General features: G+C 33.6%; 1 protein-coding gene across 8 annotated transcripts in view; it reads left to right on the top strand.

Moving 5' to 3' along the window:
* LOC148233063 (SLIT-ROBO Rho GTPase-activating protein 1-like) overlaps window positions 1–20,045 on the top strand; it is a 76,187-nt gene that overhangs the window by 37,940 nt on the left and 18,202 nt on the right. For 2 of the 8 annotated variants that reach the window (XM_088190211.1, XM_088190212.1), the window contains exon 1: window positions 13,072–13,171. The exons of the other annotated variants lie outside the window; for them this stretch is intronic. In XM_088190211.1, the coding sequence (XP_088046337.1) occupies window positions 13,153–13,171 (19 nt within the window). In that variant the 5' untranslated portion in view covers window positions 13,072–13,152. Of the gene's footprint in view, window positions 1–13,071; window positions 13,172–20,045 lie in introns of those variants that run through there. 8 annotated transcript variants of the gene reach the window in all.

The following is a 20,045-nucleotide window of genomic DNA, read 5'->3' on the forward strand; positions in this document are numbered from 1 at the left end:
GCGGAGAAGATATTCTAATAATTCATCAGTTTGACACTTCGTCTACGCGCGCACCTGCTCTGATGTGACTCATTTGTTAAGGACCGGGAAGAGGAATCGACTTGTTAAATGAGTAGACTTATGTATTGGCTCTGACATTCACTCTCTCTCTCTTTTCGAGTTCAAGTTCAAGTTCCGTCTCTTTATTTCCTTCATATATTTATATACATTCAACCTGTGACGAATCCCAACGGACAACAACAAGTTAACATTACAGTATTGTTTTCCGTATCAAGTACATTATCGATTCATCGCTTTGTTCAAACGAATGATACAAAAATATTGTTTGCTCTAATTGCTTTACTACAAACAAACGTTTATATAACTCGATTCTTGCGATTAGCAATTTACACTAGTGTCTCGAAGCTCATGAAAAAACAGTATTTGTGGCAATTGATGATTTTTAAAAGTAGTATTGTGCAATTTATGGGTGCTTCGAAATGGTAAACCATTTTCGTTATGCTGATTTATAATAATTTTAAATCATAATTATGAACTCATAGAATAATATAAAACGTTATTTAATCAATCAAGTAATCGCTACTATTTTCTTACGAAATGCTTAATTTGATTACTACAGCAATAAACCATAATAAGCTGTTATTGTTATATTTTTTGCATGGAGTTGCGAAAATATAATAAACATTTAAAATTATGCATTGATCATTGGTTTTTGCTAACACGTATTGTTTTTTTTTACATAATTAAAAATAGCAACATTTTTTTGTAGTATTTATACTGAATTTTTTTAAGAGCCATAAAAATAGTTATCAACTTAAAAATGATATTCAGCTAATAATAATTTCTCACAATTATTATAATAAAGTAGTAATACAGCTAAAACAGTGTAATTTTAAAAGTGAGTGTAGTTATCTTATCTTTATAGCAAAAATATTTTTGTATACTATTGTCAATGCCTAACTTTAAGATAAGTGGGATTAAGGCAATGAAATTATTTTATTACTTTGGAACTCAGATTCATTCGTGCCCTACAACCATAAATCGCCCATCACGCTTTCCTCCACACGAATCTCTATTGATTTTGGCAATTGCGTACTACTGTTTAGTCAATAGGTTCTAACTTGGTTACCCATTGGTCGTTAACACTGCCCTTAATTCCGTGCGACTCTCACGCGTTTTTCAACATACCATATCACATGAATAAATTGCGATGATATATAATTGAATTATAGCCCTATTGTCGATTATAACCACACATTATTGCCATGTCGCTGAGACTCCGAGGGACTCACAATAATTGACTTCCTGCGAGTCGCACCATCGGAGAATAACCGATTATCTGGTCATCCGTCGGCAGTGTGTCATCGCGCCTTACTTGGTCGCTTCTGCGGATGTCACTGTTTACACGCAGCGTAAACTAGCCGGCGGAAGTTTACACCTTATTCTCGGTGGCATCCCGAGGAAGGACTATAAACTATTTTTGGTGCAAGTCGCAGACTTCCTGCTGTCTGAAGGCGCCGAAATCCGATCTGGGATTTCTCGGTGACAGGACGCCCAAGTCGTGACTTCGGTTCTTGATAATTTTTAAGAAGTGAAATCGAAAGTTGGCGTTTTCGATCGAGATAAGATCAGATCGGTTCTTTTTTGTGCTGAAAGTTTGCTTTCTTTTTTTAGTGAATTGTATAATTTTGAACAAATGTTCCTTTCCTTCTTTGCCTTATCCAATGTCTGAATCGCTCCAGTGACAGTTATTTTGAGTGATATTTAGAATCTAGTGTATATTTATTGATATACATATGTACACAATGTTATCTCACTACCTAATAAAATAATATAACTTGAAACCTAATATGTTTTTGCTACTTCTCCTTTAGTCCTTTGCTCTTAGAAGCCGAGTAGAATAAAGTGAATAGAGAGATTAGAAGATCACGCGACGAGTCATTTTATGCAAATGTCTGCAACGGTCACTCTTATAACAACTACTATTGACCCACCGAATGCCATTTATACTCCAAAACCAGGGATGGCAAATATTTTCGCACACTTGTATCAAAATGTATATCCAATCCTTAAAATATTTAATACAATTTTGCGATATTTTTGTTTAATACAAATTTGCTTATTCACGATATGAAATTGACGATTTCTGTCTTTTGGTTTGATAACATGTTTTAATTATAATAATATGTGCACAATCTAACACTGACTAAATAGCGGTTGCTAATTTAAATACGAAACATTTAATGCAATATTATTTAAAAAATACTGTAGCGATTATTCGAAACGATATAAAAAACGCCATACATATAGTGATCTCGTCGTGATATTAATACATACGATATTGCATACCATGTGAAGGTCGTAATAAAGTCGACTTAACACCAAGTGCATACGGTGAGATACATTTCCTTTCGCTCGACGAGAGTGAGTGAAAGATAAGGTGCGTTACATGCGTTCCGCACGCCCAATTCTTCTCACTCACTCGCGCCAATACGCGAGCGAGCGAAAGAGAATGTTTCTCACCGTACGCACCTACTCAACATGTGAATTTCCGCCCGATTTTAGTCTTCGCGTAAATGTGTATGTTTCGCGATACATTTATAACGCCAAACCGTTTCTTGGAACGAGATAAAAATATTCTAAAAATACATATTTTAAAAATTGCATTAAATGTTTAGTCTTAATCATTCCTACTGTAGGAAATACCCATTCAGTTTATGTTGATATCGGCAATGTTTTATATAATATGTTAAATTTTTTAAGCACAATCTTCAAAATATTTCTTGATTTTTTTTTTGTTTGAATTTTTGCATATATGTATGGATTCCACAATTGATGACATTGTGTTTTATAATTCTTGCTGTAATCCTATTCCTGTTGATAAACTTGACTCTTATAAGCCTAAATCGTATAAAGAAATAAAAATTATTTCAGAAAATTAATTTATAATGTTTATTAAATACTTAAATACAGAAACATTTTCAGTTTGTAATTACATTAGTACTATTATTTATTTTTTATTTCGGCGTTCATTCAATACATTCTTACTTTTACTGCCAGTAATAATTTTCTGCTCATTCAAGTCTCAATTTAATATTTTGTTTTAAATAAAATTTATATACCCCTTTCAGAAGAGCTATTTTTATCATTTCCACATTTTTCTACGTACACGACATAATCATATCTTGTTGAATTTATATAATAGCAGAGAAGCAGTTCTTTATCTCGTCACAAGAAGCGGTTAGACATTGCACCTCAAATGTATTATAGTTTGATTCATTTTCATATTTTTTATAAAAAATGACTATTCATTTTCATATTTTTTAATAAATTGTTATTATACAAATACATATTTTCGTTATTCAAATAATCCTAATATCTAAAAAATTGTAAATGTGATTTAAAAAAAATTGAGAAAAAAATAAATAAGTAGTTCCTTAGCCTGTCTGATCTGCCGTAGCTTTACTAAAAAAATAATTAAGAAAAAAATACAAAGGTATAAAGTATAAAAAAAATGTTTTTCTCTCTATTTTTTGGTCACTTATGTTGGTTTTTGACGACACGGTAACTGTCGTAGTTTTAACGATATCTTCATAATACTTATTCTAAAAATATATCTTGTAAATATCTTACTTAAAGCTTGTTAAACAGTCTGGTCCGCCATTTTTATCAAAAGACGGGTTTTCAAAATATAAAAAAATCATAACTACTTTATTCTACTACATTGTCATAAGGCTTATTCTTAAAATAGCTCTCATAAATATCTTGGCTATGTTCCTTGGTCCAATCTAATCCTATATCTTATTTTAAAATACCGGCTATTAGAAAAATTAAAAAAATCATAATTTTGATAAGAAATCTTTAAAAATAAAAAAGAAAGCTAAAATTACCTTCTATTAAAAATAGGTTCATAAATAAAAAAAATGTCATTTTGTTTTAAAAAAAAATCCTAAAAACTGTTTTTTTTATGGTAATAAAAATTACAGAAATCTTCAAAATTCTTTGGGCCTTTGCCGTACGGTAATTTTTAAATTTATACACCAAAACTTCTTACTTAAAGTACGTTTTTTAATTTTACACGTTTCAAAATTTTAAATATTATTTAAGCTAAATTTGGCTGTGCATTGCAATTTTTTTTCGATATTTTGGCTACACTTGAAGGTTTATTTAGCCGCGCAGCTTTTATTCGAGTATTTTTTTTACAGGTTTTAAAATCTTCCAATTTATTATCAACCGGTTTTTAGAATCTGACCGACTCCTATCAATATACACTAATTTGTAAAATACGGTATGAATATTCGATGGAATTTTTTCGCTAAAAATTTCATCGTTGTATTGAAATGAAACAGCATTTTTAATGAACTTGCTTATAATTAGTTAACTCATATATAGAAGAAATGCAAAAGCAAAGACAAAATAAGTATTGTTTCAGTGATCGCCCTCCATACTACACTCTTAAAAAAGTGTAGTATGGAGGGCGCTTAATTTTTCCCATGTAAGGTTCATATTTTAAGTTATTAAGAGATTGCTGGTTGTAGGTCTATATAGCTCATTAATTGAAAGGAATTATATATTATCATAGGATAAGATTATTCAGTTCATCAATTAACGTTAGATAAGATGTTCCAGTTTCAGTAGATCTCATCTACCATAATGTCCATTTTGTCAATTGTTAGCCATCCCTATTCCTATTTCGCATTCGTCAAAAATACATTTCGGCCATGACCGTCGATGTTCAGTGCTAAGTTTACTCAACATTCGCTCAGCTTGAGTGGTGTGTGTATAAGCAAAGTGCGAATTGATTGCCGTCTATTATCTGCAAACCCTCAAGCGTCGGGAGAATCACTTGTGGTTATGAACCGTTCGACGCTCTCTGATCACCATACGTCTTCATTTCCATACAATTACACAATCAGCCCGAGCTGTCAGCGCTCGTCCGTCCGTCTGTCTTCGATCAAGTTTTGATTGTTGCATCCGTGTGTTTCAGCCGAGATTTTATTGGTCTGGTCAGCCACCTTCCTGTGTGTGCCTTCACTTTCCATACCATTAATATTCATCGGTGCATCGCACGCAGGTCGTTGATATGATCGAATTGATCGCTGATACCCTTACAAGGAGAAGGGATTATCTACGAGTTGTTTGACTCGATGTGTCAAGGCGAAGCATAATTGAGTGCTGTAATTACACTACAATATTCTTGCTATAAAACATAAAATTTCATCTACTAAGCAAGTAGAGAGGCATTAGAAATCAATGCTGATATATTTTTTGAAAATTTAATTTGTGATTTTCTATAGGAATTGTAAGTATATGATATCACCTTTCTCTCAGATATTGAAATTGAAAAACATTTTTTGTCAAGACTGGATCCAAATGGGATTAGAACCCAAGTCTTTCATGTATTATGTTGCTAATTCACTTTTACTACTGGTGTATCGTGTTGGTTATGAATACTATTGCTTAAGATGTATTGTGTAATTTGGTACATTTTGAGCTCATGTAAGTTAAAAAACTGATTTTTTGTATCAAATACTGTAACAAAAAAAAACTGTATGCAAAAAAATTAATTATTGTCCTTTTATATATAAATCAAGTTGTTTTATCTTTGCACAAAAAATCAAAATTGTTATTCAATGACGTTTGATGATGTTACATTTACATACGTATATGGCTTCATGATATTTTTCTTCACTTTCATATGCGTGTCTTGAATTTCAATCTTTAATCTACTTTTAAGTATTTTTAACGTGCATTCACAAGCCGAAAATCCCATAAGCATCGACACCAAATGTTGTTTTTGGGTGTACCGGCGGAAAACTGCATCGAAAATAGCCGCTGCTCGGTTCAACATCTTTTCGAGGGCGACGTACTACATACAACAAACTGCACCATCTCCGTGATTGAAGCCGATGCTGTTTAAGAGGATAATGAGAGGATGTGGAGCCGGTCTCGTAACTGCGTAACCAACAACCCTCGTTTTTATCGGTGCCCGCGCATTTTTATCAATCGTTTAGTGTGTGACAAGCGATTATTATTGGCGAGATAAGCCAAGAAGGTCGTGCCATTTCGAGTCGGGAGCGTGGCATGGAGCGGTTTTGCTTGCCAGCTACACCACTCAAGCTAGAAGGAAAACTCAGAGGTATGGCTGTGGTTGTGCGACCGTTGTTCTTATTCTTGCGAACGTTTTGCGTCAAAAAACTGGTTCTGTCGTCGCGGTCGCTTCGCGTGACGTCGGGTTGGAATTGTTTCTCGAAATGCTTTTTGTTCTCGCTACTACTATTTTTTTAAATAACTGTTGTAAAGCGTACTTTTTGGTACAAAAGAGTGTGTCCATCGAGTGAAATTGAAGCTTGTCGTTCATGTGAACGAAGATTGATTTATTTCGTGAGAAAGAACTTCATGGACATATGTATAATAGGCATTACAGTGTGTATTTAATCATTAAGCTATGTATATTAAATATGCATAGACGATTCACACATTATAATAAGCAAAATGCTTACTGCAGTATTTTTTTAGTATGCAAATATACATAACATTCAGCTATAAAACGCTACAACTTTATTTATATTTATATATTTCGATTTTATACGAGAAAACTGTATTTAATTCTTAAACTATAGCTGAAATATTCAGTAATGTATTATATTCAATAGTTGGTAAAGGCATTTGAACAATTTCTCAAATTGAAAATGCAGCCTTTTTCATATCGTTAGTAATAATTCCCATCTGTTGTTAAAATCGTTGCGAAAAATGTTTCAATTGGTTATCAATTGCAATGCGTACGTACGAATGCATTTGTATGTACAGGCCCGTTTTTCGCTCGCTCGCGTGTTAATTCACAAGAGCGAGTGAGAGATAAGAGCGTGCAGTCGCAGCTCTTATCTCTCACTTCCTTTGTCGTGTATTTATATGAATTAAACGATTTTCAATGACACTGTAATTGCCGTAGTTCAAGTCATATTCACATCAATTTTTTTCTAAAACTAGATATTGTACATATCTTAGTTGAGCTCGTTTATCAGTCTTGTTTCGAATTGGCGGCTATTAAAAAATTGAAAAATCGTTACTCTGTTAAAAAGAAAAAAAGAGATTAAATGCGTTCCATAATATAAACTAAAATAAAAATTTTTTTTTAAGAGATATGTTTTTGAGGACGCGACAACCAGAAAAAAATAAAAATGTGAAAAACAATTTTAAAAATAAATAATTAAATTCTAAAAAAATCTTATTTCTATTTAATTTTTTTTACATTTTTTTGACATTTATTTGGTATTTTGAGGATATGATAAATACCGTATTTGTAATAATATTGCCTTAAAACGCGCCCTAAAAATATATTTTTTTTGTATCTGCTAATCTCACTAAATGAATAATTTTTTTTGCATATTTTTAACTTTTGAAATTAATATATAATATAACACTACACGTGCTTTCAGATTAAAACCTTGCAAATTCAAATATCGTATTTACTAATCCACGCTCGAAATGTTAAAATTGCAATTGTTATCTTATCCGAAAACAAAAGTGAAAAGGTATGATTTTTATATTCGTCGTTTTATTTTGTAAGTTAGATTTGAGAGGATTTGTTGTCTTCTCAAGTAACAGTTTCAGATGTTTCCTTAAGTGGCCCTTATGAGCTAACAAACATAACTTGAACCGAACTCCTCTCTGTGATACCTGTCAAGGCAATGTATTATACATCCATCACAAGGTACTCCCTCGACGCATTTGCATGCTTCCCGCGCCATCTTGGATATTTCCATCTGTATTCCGATTCCCAAACAATTTGAGGCACTCGAGCGTACGCACTTGGAGAGTCATTAGCGCGAGCCGATTTCCTCATCATAAACAGTTCTTTATTTATGTACTCTTTTGACGTTTACAAATTTCGCGTTTGTTTTTGTGGCCGTCATGGTCTGACGCTCTCAGTTGAATGTTACCGTTATATCATTCGACCAGGTTAATTGGCACTGGAACATCACAAACAAATGTTTGATCTTTTCTCGCGAGAGTCTGCTCGGTATCAAAATAATCAGCACATGCTACCCGAATGTTCATCAAAAAGATGCTACGTCCATTGATCGTTCATCAGGATAACTCATAAAATCTCAATAAATAATAAACCAAAGAACTGAAATAGAAATGTTTCCACAAACCGAATTCGCTCTACCAAAAAAAATTCAATCGCTCTTCAGTCAGTCGAACAAAGCGTCTACCGCATTATACCACTCCCCTTATATGAGCTCCCCTTTCACAAGAATCACGGTTAGTTATGATTGCTATAATTCATATCCAGGGACCATTTTAATTGAGGGGGGTCATAATCCGCATGTAATCTTACCATTCGATGTGATATATTCGAAAGATTAGGAACCTGTCGCGCTCACTTCGCCTATAGCTACTGATGAAAAACTTATTTGCATAATTGTGCTGCTTATCGCAGACTTCCGTGCCAGTTCTTCAATGCAGTTGCGGCGTACGAGTTTTACCAAACGAGTGATAACCTCGCTTGTGAACCGACTGAATCATGTCACTGATATGTATAATTATAATAAATTAATTACCGGAACTCGCCTTTACAATTTTTGGAATAATGTGTAAGTAAACAATTTATTTGAGATCTAAATATGCCATGACGTATATCGGTATGTAAAATTTGTTTTCCTATACATGAAACTAATACCCGTGACTCTCGATTTCATCTGCACAAATACTATCTCGTTCAATGACATTTCTCCACAAAGATTGTTCTTTAACTCACGAAGAGATTGAGTCTTACAGACAAACAAACGCTTTAGAAAATATTACCATAAAAATAATCGTAAATCGTGAGATCAGGGGAACGCGCTGATCAATGAACATTTTGAAACATGATTTATGGAAATTACTTCTTCTCCTGGTTGTTTATCTTACTACTAACATATTCAGCAAGAAGCATAAAATGCGAATGTCACTTTTGCGTGTGATCACGTTTTCAAAGGAGAACTTCATTGATAAAAATAAGGCACGTTTGCTCTCTGTGTAAGAACAAAAAAGAGCAAAGCAAAAATTGTTACGTTGTAAATGTTTCTATCATATATTTCCCGAGCTTCTTCTTTCATAATGTAATTAATATGTAACCTCAGAAAAGTTATTTAATTTTTAAATATGAAAGTGACTTTTGCCCCAAAAATTCAAAACGATGACTTCTCCTTTCTCAAAAATTCTCATAAAATATTCTTTGCTAAAAAATATATTTTAAATACTAGCTATAATATATCTTTTATGACCGGCTATATGAATTACGAGTCACTAGTCAAATAACAGGAATACGCAGTACCCTTGATTGAATTATTTAGAAACCAGCAATAACAGATTAAGACAGATTTTATAAGCAAAATAAGATAATTTGATTTATACAGGCTGAATTTTGAACTTTAGATTATATTTATGGATTTTAAAGCGAAAAAGGATTTTTTTATTATAACCGAACTTAAGTTTAATCCACGTGCTATTTTTATAAGCAAATACTCGAGAGCTTGAGTTTTCTTTTGATTGAACTCAAATAGTTCAATCAAAAGAAAACAGCACATAGTGCACCTCGCATACAAAATCAAAATAAAACTTATGGAAAAGGCACTTAGTGCCTTTCGTACTCGACCGCCCTGCGGCTTCACACGTTGAATCTGACAAAGGCGGATCTATTAAAATATACACGTTAAAAGGTCCGGCGTGGGAGAGGGTCCTGTTTCATTGCATTACACACAAAAAAATCATATTTGTTCATCCTTTGTGGGCACATTCAATCAATCCTCAATTTCCCTTTTAGATTCACCACACGAGCGCTCACATAGGGTCGCTGTAATATTTATGCTGAGCACAACAAAACCGCACATTAGTCGACGGGGGTCCTGAAATATGTACACATAAACCAACGGAACCAGACGAAAGTGATGCAAGGCTTTTAAAAATGCTCTATATTATACTCCTCCGAAGTGGAGAGTTCTTTGAACTAGCATCGGTAAGATGCCTATCACGAAAAAACATTTTAGATACACGTCACGCTCTACAATGGTCTTGAGGTCGAGGGTTCGAATCGAGATAGACTCGTGATGGACACACGGAATGAAATCAAGCTGATCTGCATCTAGATCTAGATATATTATACTATGCACGAGACCTTCCTGTGTTGTTGTTTGTGTTATATAATCTGTACACAAAGCACCGTTGTGAATTCGGGTATTTATTGGGGTTATAGCCTTTTTTTAATCGAATTTATTCGTTCATGACCCACAATTTTGATTTGCGCTATTTTATTAGTAATAGGACTGAAGCATTTTTTACTTAATCGATCTTATATTTTTGGTTTGCCATGTCTATGTTCTTTATGCAAATTGTCGACAGCAGTTCTTAGATACCCAGCTCTTCTATTATGGAAAAGTCATTTCTCTTTTCTCTACAAAATACATCAAACATTCAGTACCACATTTCAAATTTGTCTATAATTTTATTTTAATCATAAATGTGTTGTTTTATTTTAATCATAAATGTTTTGTTATATCCGTGTTTATAACAATGAAAGGAACAACTAATTATTTGAAATTCAGGTTCAGGCTTTTCTTGGGAAATATTGAATCGGAAAACTTCAATGTTGTTTTGTGTGCATATTATTAGGTATATTAAACTGCAAAAATGCACCCAGTAAATACTAAATACTTTTGTGCTGACCTAGCGGTCACGCATTTGCTTTTATATATACAGAAAAGTTATCTGTGTTATAGATTATTATTTGCAACAACTTTGAATAGCGTACAATTTGTGTAATTACTTATAAATAGCCTCTGAAGATCGGGTTGAACTTTGGGACAGCGTAACAAGGGTTAACGTGAAGAGAGATGCGGCTGCTTTGTCAGTCTTCTATGTCTCGACATATTATAAACTCTTGTGCGTCTTTTTTGCGAATTTTTTGATAAAGTTTCCGACAGAAGCGTATTCCGAATATACCAAATCCGCGAGACTAGTTATATTAGTCATATCACCGGTTCTAGTAACGCCATCTCCTAATTGTGGCATGCGTTTTGTGGGTCTAGGTTCTGGCATTCACCACAGATTATTTTGCTGCTAGATTTTCTGATTCGACCAGATTACTAAATAATGCATCAGCGCACAAAGCGAATATTATACGCGAATTCTTGAGCAATAGAAAAGGCATCGCAGTGCTCAGCCACCCTTTGTATATACCTGATTTGGTTCCCCGTGACTTCTGACTAATCCCAAAAATTAAGTTGGCGTTGAAAGAAAAACGTTTTGACACCTCTGATGACGACCAAAAGGGTTCGACCGAGGCATTAAAACCACTTCCGGAAAATTTCTACAAAATATGTTTCAAAATTTTCATCTCCAGCGCTGTATTCACTTAGAAGGTGTAAATTTTAAATACATGAATATAATATTGCATAATACATGAATAGAATACTACAAACTATTTGTTTTTTGATCAGTCCTCGCAGACTTGAGACAGACATTCTCTGCTTACTCTCAACTTCTGCACAAATTGTGATGATTGGGGACGAAAATAGATTTGTTATTTTTCATTAAATTGGAACAGCTGGAGACTCTGCAACACTAATGGGGCATTTGTAATCCTTGTAAGTCTTATTGACATTTGGGCATCTAGGGAAGAATTTACATAATCTGTCCGAATTTATAATCGTGACGTACGTCACCATAAAAAACACTTGTTCGGCAAGTCGTAGTAAATGTTATTTATTACGCTTTTAACACGTATTTCTCATAATTGTAGTATTTTTTATAAAGTGTTATATATAATCAAAATAACACAAAGTCGACAAAACTTGTGAAAACCCCCCCAAAAAAACATGCATTTTGTCTTAAAAATGTTGTTGAAATACCTCTTTTAAATTACGTCATTGCTTATAGAATTAGGTTTATTTTAATTGATGTTTTGGATAAATTCACGGAGGAACTCAAGAAAGTGACTGTCTTCCTGATATTTCTGAATTATACATTCATATGTGTGTTAAAAATAGTGAATTTTCTACGAAGTACTGCTTTCTACCAGTCTCACAAGAAAACTTGATGATGTTTATATTTTCATTTTTTTTAGTGTCAATTGAATTTAGTGAAAAGTGTCTTATTAAATTAATCTTTATTGGAATTAGAAACTTCAATCCAATTATTCGAATATTTTAATATCGAATATATTCGCCCGTTTTTTTTAACTATTCGTTATTCAAATATTTCTCTGACTATTCGCTAACTTTGGAATTTTAAATTGATGTTAATATTGTAAACTTCAAAAACAGTTAAATAATGCAGATATTTAATTCCCTTCCTCCTCCTCCGATGTACCGCTGCAATATCTAGAAGCCAACATATAAACAGTCGCACTTAAAATAATAAAGAAAAAACACAATATGTAATTGCTGAAATTTAAGAAATAAGTAATATATTCAAGCTATTATTAGGATTTTTTAATGACTAGTATTTTTTTAATCTTTTTAAAATAATAATATTTTTTGCACAAAATAAAGCCCACAGCAACATCAATTAAATGAGTCTTTTTGGTAGCAGGATTAATTGAAATGAAATGTCGACTTAAATCAGTCATGTTTGCAATACGATCCCAAATATATTTCCAAAAATTTGGAGCCATATATGAAGTTTTACTGAATCCCACGCCACTGCTTTGTTCCTTATGGAAATATAAAATAAACCAAGGATTTGATAATATACATTTTTACTTTTGGAGCAGTTTATTACATGCATATACATATGTCTACAATAATTATATTTCACCGACCATTGTTGGTAAAATATTATTATTGTATCTATAAAATCAATAGCATTACGCTCATGGTTATTCGTGTGCGATGTAATAAAAATTGATTGCGCCCAAGTCCAAATTTAGATTTTTCAAGAAAAAATGCTTCTCCGATTCAAGGTTACAAACGTCATAAATAATAATTAGCAACAAGCTCGTGTGACTGTTTGCCCTTTTTGGTTATCAGCAATGCGGTTTTGCTGACTCCCTGCGAGTTGTGGCTAATGTGGCAGTCAGCTCGCGTGCTCGTGTCAGTCATCGCCTGTTGTTCCAATTTAAAAGTCGTTTTGTAGTCCTTTTTCTGGAAGTGTTAGTAAATAAGCAGTATGAGCAAAGAACAAAGCAGTTGAGTACAGTGTTTTTTGCAAAATCAAATATTGATACGAATTGATTGGTTTGTTTTATAAAAATGCTTAGCATGCCTAGTTGTATAACATGCAATAAAATTTTTATGATACAGTTGTCGTGTTACAATGTCAGCAATTTGGTCACAATTACAATCAAATCAACAGCACCCGTGCCTTTACCACGTACGAATCACGGATCCCATTGCGTTTTAATAGTGTGACCATTTTAAACAGCTTTTTATGATGTTTGATGATTGTGATCCTATGGTGATTACACTAATTATAACAGTTTATGATCTATGTATATTTAAATGCGTCATCATTCACTACTAACCCTGAGTAATCTTAAGAAACGCTAAAGGCGAAGCTTTTTGTTGAATGACACGCATTCAAGCAGCATAATATACCTACCAACCTTAATTTGTACTGTTTAATTGATTTCAATACTCAATTAGGTATCTGGTAACTGTTTCTTCGTTAATTTTCTTATAAATTGAATGTGCTACATCTAGCATAATCTTTTGAATCTAAGAATTTATTTTATCGACTAAAAATAATTGGTATATGCTAAAGTATCGATGTATTTCAGTCCCTATTTAAGATTTTACAATACCCTATCTCAAAAACAAACTTTCCGATTTATATATTATACAAAGCCTAGGGACGATCATCCACTGGAAAACAAAAACTTTTCCATCGCTGGACTTTATCTGGATTCAATTATGTGCGTGCCCCAAACTCTCGCCAGGGCCGGATTAAGCGTCCTTAATTTGGCTTCTGCGGAATGTGATTTACGATGAAATCCGCGGACAAAAGCGGCGGCGACTTTCAACTTTTAACGATCCCTCGGCGGAGGGCCGCTCTTAGGGTTAACCCTCTCGGCTCCGGGGTCAAAAAAGGGGTAAAAAAACAGGCGAGCGCATGTAATTGCGCTCGATAACAACACTACAATTTACGGCGAATGAATGGTGTATGATTACACGAGCGAAGGTCGTTCGTTTGCTATGCGGCAATAATTCCGCGAGGCTTAACGACCGCAAAAACTTTCGGCGGTGTGAGGGTTATTTTCTTTCTTAACCGTTTACTGCCGTTCGTTACAAAGTGGAACTAAATGCCAAAACGCGTGACTTGTTCGAGGGAACAATACTGTGCTTGTTTAATCGAAGTGTAAATTGACCAACACAATTGTAATTTTTTCTCTTTGTCAAAAGTTTTTTACAGTGAAATTGAACATATGCAAACACACTGGACATAGTTTATTTTCATATATAAGTGATTTAATAGGATTTTTCCTAAACTTTGCATTTAACTGAATGTGCCGAATATAAATTATATATGTAAATATATAATCAATAACCTCGGACGTAATTATCACGACGATTGCTTATCTTTCACTAACTACAATTAGTTATAATAATAATGAACAATGTGAAATACAATATGACGTTTTTATGATAAAATATAATTAATTAAAAGGCGTTTGCACGCGACGACCCCCCAACGCGAGATTATGTATTTTTTAGAATAACATTGTTTTTTTGAATATTATTTAATGGTTGAGCCTCGAGGCTCTGGAGAATTACCGTTAACGTTGTGATTATTACGTTGTTTTTTTATCTGATGCATATCGTAATTGAATACTTATAATACTGAATAGATCCTGCGGAAGTCAGTTTTAAAAGTATAAATTATAAACATGACTAGGTATATCATGTACATATATTATACATATGTTCAATTATTTTATAAAAAAAATCTGTAGTCACATAATGAGTCAGTTTCCTTTCGTAACTGATTAGGTCAACATGTTGTGATTTTGAATTGTGTCAATTTAATGCTGATTTGCTTATTCGCTTTATTTGAGCAATTTTTATTGTAATCATATATTAAAAATATTTTGCATTTATTAAAAATATTTGTCTAATTCATTTTCTAACTTATATAAATTTTTATATAAATATGTAATATAAAGACATTTATAATTTACATACCTCCATTACTAATTATTTAATTAAAATAAAATTTATATCTAGAATCAAAGTAAAAGTATATTATAAATGCAGTGTGATAATTTCGTATCCATTACATAAACCGATTTCTCCACTCTTTGTTCGCGAGATGAAAATAAAAATCTCTAAAGCATTGCAGTAACACTTCGATATATAATTACACTGAAAAGCACTATAGTTTCAGCTTCTAATGGTCGCCAGCGTCATAAAACGACACATCTGCATATCTACAGTTATGCGCTCGTGCCAAAATGCCAAAACTAACGGACTCATTTATGGTTTTACGACCGTTCAGAGTTCAGCTGTCGCACCTGGTCATCCGTTCCATCTATTGTTCTCTCTGTATATGTCCAATTTCACGGTGTTTCATCCCAACAATTAATCCTTTTGTCCGATGACCGCAAATGGTAAAGCGCAGAGATTCGCACAGTTCTAAAAAAAAGGAAGAGTTATATTTATATCTGAACTTATCCGAACCGCAATCGAAATTGACCGCGTCCCTTTATCAATCAGGGCTGCCTAACACCCCCGAGGGATTACAGAAAGCGATTCTGCACTAATCCAATCTGCACCCCTCCGCTACCCATAGCGTTATCACGTTCCGGATAGATTTTATGTCAAATATATCAAGAGCTGCATTTTCGTTAAAAGGGACCTCTTATTGATCTTGGCTATTCATGAGAAAGGTTGAAAGAAATCTTTTCACAACCCTTTCAGACGATCAACCCTTTCAGACGCTTCAATTGGATTGAAAAAAATGAAAGAAATTCATAATTTTGAATTCATCTTGAGCTTTTCCACAATACAGAACTCTTCGTATTTTTTACACGGTGAGCTATCAGAACGTTTTAAGAATCATTTACTTTTTAAGTTGTAAGAAATGTAAGATGAACAGAAGTATAACTAATTTAGCATCCGTTGTGTGCGCCACTGCCGTTACCAATACTTGGTCCCTACGAATTCAACCCTATGGACGGGCACCCAGCTTTTGACGGCCGGATAAACGGGACCCACCCCCCGTAGTACTACATTAGTATTTCTCTCGAGCGCACGAGATTTGCTCTCGTTGGTTGGCCTGCATTGCGTGTCATCCTTGTTACAACACCACCCCCCTGATCTTCGAGGGATGTATATGTTGCCTCAATCGCAGCCTTGGCCCTCGGTTCCTCTAAGGGCCGAGCCCTTTGGCCCTGCTTGTGTTACTCTGCTATGCTTTGTTCGTCATTAGTAGTGCCTCGCGCGCTACCTCAGACGGCTAGCTCGAGAGTTCACTTCCCCTCAAGGGTTTGGGTTTTAACCTCAAGAGCTCTTCCACACAGTTATCGGCGAACTCCAGCGTGTGGTTGACTGGCGCCGTGTAAGATGAACAATGTAGTTTTCTGTTTCACGGCACTCCGCTTCGACATCTCGCAAACTGATTCAGTGTTATTAATTAACTGTTATGCGTATTCCACTTTACTTTACATGAAAGAAAACTTAAAAAGTTCAACTGCAACCCAATTACTGTAGTTACTGCAGTATTTTATAATCTGAAATGAATAGGGTTAATAACACAATTAAAAATAATACTTAAATTAAAATGTGGGGCCGATAGTGTGGGTGCACTTGAAGCTACACTGGTAACACCAAGGCGGGGCATGCTAAATTGGAGACGCGACGGAAGGACGCCTATATATTTCATGTACTTTATACTGAAATAAAACATATTTATTTTAAAAATTAAAAGCAAAAATTTGATCCACAAAAGTACCTGTTTATTTAATTTAACAGTTTTTTTGTAGAAAATAATACATCAAAACTTAAATTAGTCAATAGAGTTTTTTGCGATATAATCAAGAGCAACCGAAAATTGCGTTAATTTTGCGCGGGCGTAAGTTTAATTGTTTAATGTCTTTCTGTTATTGACAAATTTAGTTGATCTTGATAATGGAATTTGTTGAACATTTTCTTCGTCTTCGACAGAATCAGTATTATTTTAACTGCTTCCAATGTTTCTGTTTAACATTTATTTTTCTATTATGCGTATTTATTTTTTCGAAGCCAGCTTAATTAACATATTTTTCCCTGATATTTGGATTAATTGACAGTTATTCTAGGTCAAGTCACCGAAGGCTATTTTTACTCGTTCAATCATTATCTTAATTTTATTCTATCTTGTAACTTTAATTGTTTTTTTCTTATTTTAATATCCGCAATCACAATAATTTTAAAAGTATTATTAAGTTGCTAATTGTGTTTACCCCACTGTAACGCATTGGGTTAAAACCAAACACAATAATTAAATATTATTTTTTCACATCTTAATATTATGATAATTTATCTTAAGACGTCTCATCATTATATTTTAATTATTCAATACAATTTTGCGAATAAATATTTAAATAATTTAATTATATATTTTTTATAATATTAAATAAAATTCTTGATACATATGTACTTCTAATCTTGATCATATCTACGTTTTAATTATCCTTTCATATATTTTTATAAATATTTTTATAGTAAGAGATAATTATCTGACGCCTAAATTCCATCTGAGTACGATATCAGCTTCCATCTTTATCTCTTGCCTCCATCGGAATGAGAACCAAGTCTTACACAACTATTTGTTTAACGATCCTCACCGCATTTTGGCTGCAGCCTCAGACGCTTCCCATTTCCCATAGGCTTTGCCAGATTCTCGACCGATGCACCACCCGATTATGGTGTCTCTCCCCCCGCTGGAAGCCCAGTTACATCAGTGCTGGTGGTATCGGACTGATACTTGTTGCTGTATCGGAGGTCTCCAGCTGTTGAAGGACTGGTTGCCAGGGTTACGCAGCCTCCCGCCCTCTACTCTGGCCGCCCAACCCGTTTATCGATTCCGCCTCCGCCCTCTCGCCCCTGCCTCTCTTCCAGACTCCAGACGGATCACATCTCCGTCTAAAATGCATTAAGCTTCCTCTCGGATGCACCGGCTCGCCCCCTTGCCAAAGCTCGAATTGTGATGCAACCAAACAGTCGAGTGACTTAGGAAATGTTGCATAATGGTATTTTAAGTATTATTGTAATGTTGCGGAAGCTCGATGTATATTATAAAAAAGTTAAATATATAAACAGCGGAAAAAGAAATATTGAGGTAATTTTTTTACAATTACGGTTTATTTATTAACAACCATTATTTTAAGACTATCGTAATTTAATTAAATGATATCCTTACAAAGGACCATATACGCTACACCAAAGGACCGTCGTTCAACGTAATCACTAATTGAAGCATCTCTCTGCGATGATCTTGGGACCTTAAACTCGCCAGGAATTTATATTGCTTTAGTGTTCTCCTCAGATCCGCCGCTATTGGATCTCATTCGTGCGCTTGCATATTTTAGTTTTAATTACTTTAAAATAGAGAATCAGATTTTTGATGTTTTAGACAGTTTTGCAAACTGTGGAAGCAGACCAGGAAGGATGCTGATAGAGACGAGTCTGTTTAGTCACAATTACATAATAGAATGCGGTGTTGATATAATCAACACAATGCGTAGGATGTTCCCATGCTGTTATGTGGATAGTTAACAAGATGTTTTATGGTGGTAAATGTAACCCAATTGAGTTTGGAATCTCATTTTTTGCTTTTACTGGCAGATCGCGTGCTTGAACGATTGTCTCAATTTACTTTCAATTATTTTCAATAGCTATAGTTGCAATGTTGGTATTGTACATGGATAACACAATTCTGTAGAAAAATGTCTTTGCTTGCAATATTATTTATAAAATTTAACTGTACTGTGAGGTCTTTATTTCAAGTTTGTGACTAGAAATATGCCACATGTGTCCTCAAAAGTATCAATTTATCTGACATCCGGAACACGTGACATCCGACTTGAATTCTTATTAGAAATCAACAATAATAGTTAAATATCACTATATAATATTTTGCTACAAAGATAATATATCATATTTTATAAATAAATTTGCACACATATTAAAAAAAAAAAACAAAAAAACGTAACTTGTATTTTAGTTAAATTAAGAGAAAATTAATGAAAAAAATTCCGCTGCGTCCTTTCCCTTATAGTTTATTTGCTCTCAAGATTCAGTATCATCGTTTATCGCATGATGATCACGTGCTCGTAAATTTCTGCCCTGTGATAATGTGCCGATACGTGTAAGTACACAGGGCATTATCTTATCGTTCCTTTCACTTTATTTTTAAAACATAAAAATATCTTCTGCTATGGGCTTTTAAATTTAATTGTATTCTGGCGATTTTCACTAAAAAATAAATGGGAATACTGGTTTTCAAAGTTGTTATGTTGTTAATATTGCTTTTATTTAGTATAACCCTTGCCTTACTCTACGTGTTTATAATTTGACTTGTTTCTTGTTAAATTATTATTATTTATTTGTTATAATTTAGCCCTGTTCTCAGCGATCACGTGAATTTTGTATGAAATCTGTGTTTTTATCCACCAATAGTTTAGTAGTACTCATGTAAAAGTTTGATGGCTCAATACATTTAAATTGTGTCATTTTGTGTTATTGCAATTCAATATTAAGACATTTTCTTTGTCCCTGTCTCATTTAATGCCATTAAACATACCTATATAATTAAAAATTAAAATTCAATTTATTGAAAAAAACAAACAATGCATTCTGCAGATGTGCAACATGTGGATACCGGCCTTAAGAATACGCAAATGCTTTTAAGCTGTTCAGGAACAAGTGCTTTTTTTGGACATTAGAGGTTGATAGTATTAAAAGGCAATAAATGCAAGTTCATTGTGTTTGAGATTATGTGGCAATAAACGCTTGGGGTCTAATCACCGTCATATTGTAGCTGCGAATCTGTTTCTCTTATTTTATAAGGCTTTATGTTATATT

This window comes from Plectrocnemia conspersa, unplaced genomic scaffold (assembly GCF_051122295.1).
Source record: "Plectrocnemia conspersa isolate PC_06_02 unplaced genomic scaffold, ASM5112229v1 ptg000008l, whole genome shotgun sequence".
NCBI lineage: Eukaryota > Metazoa > Arthropoda > Insecta > Trichoptera > Polycentropodidae > Plectrocnemia > Plectrocnemia conspersa.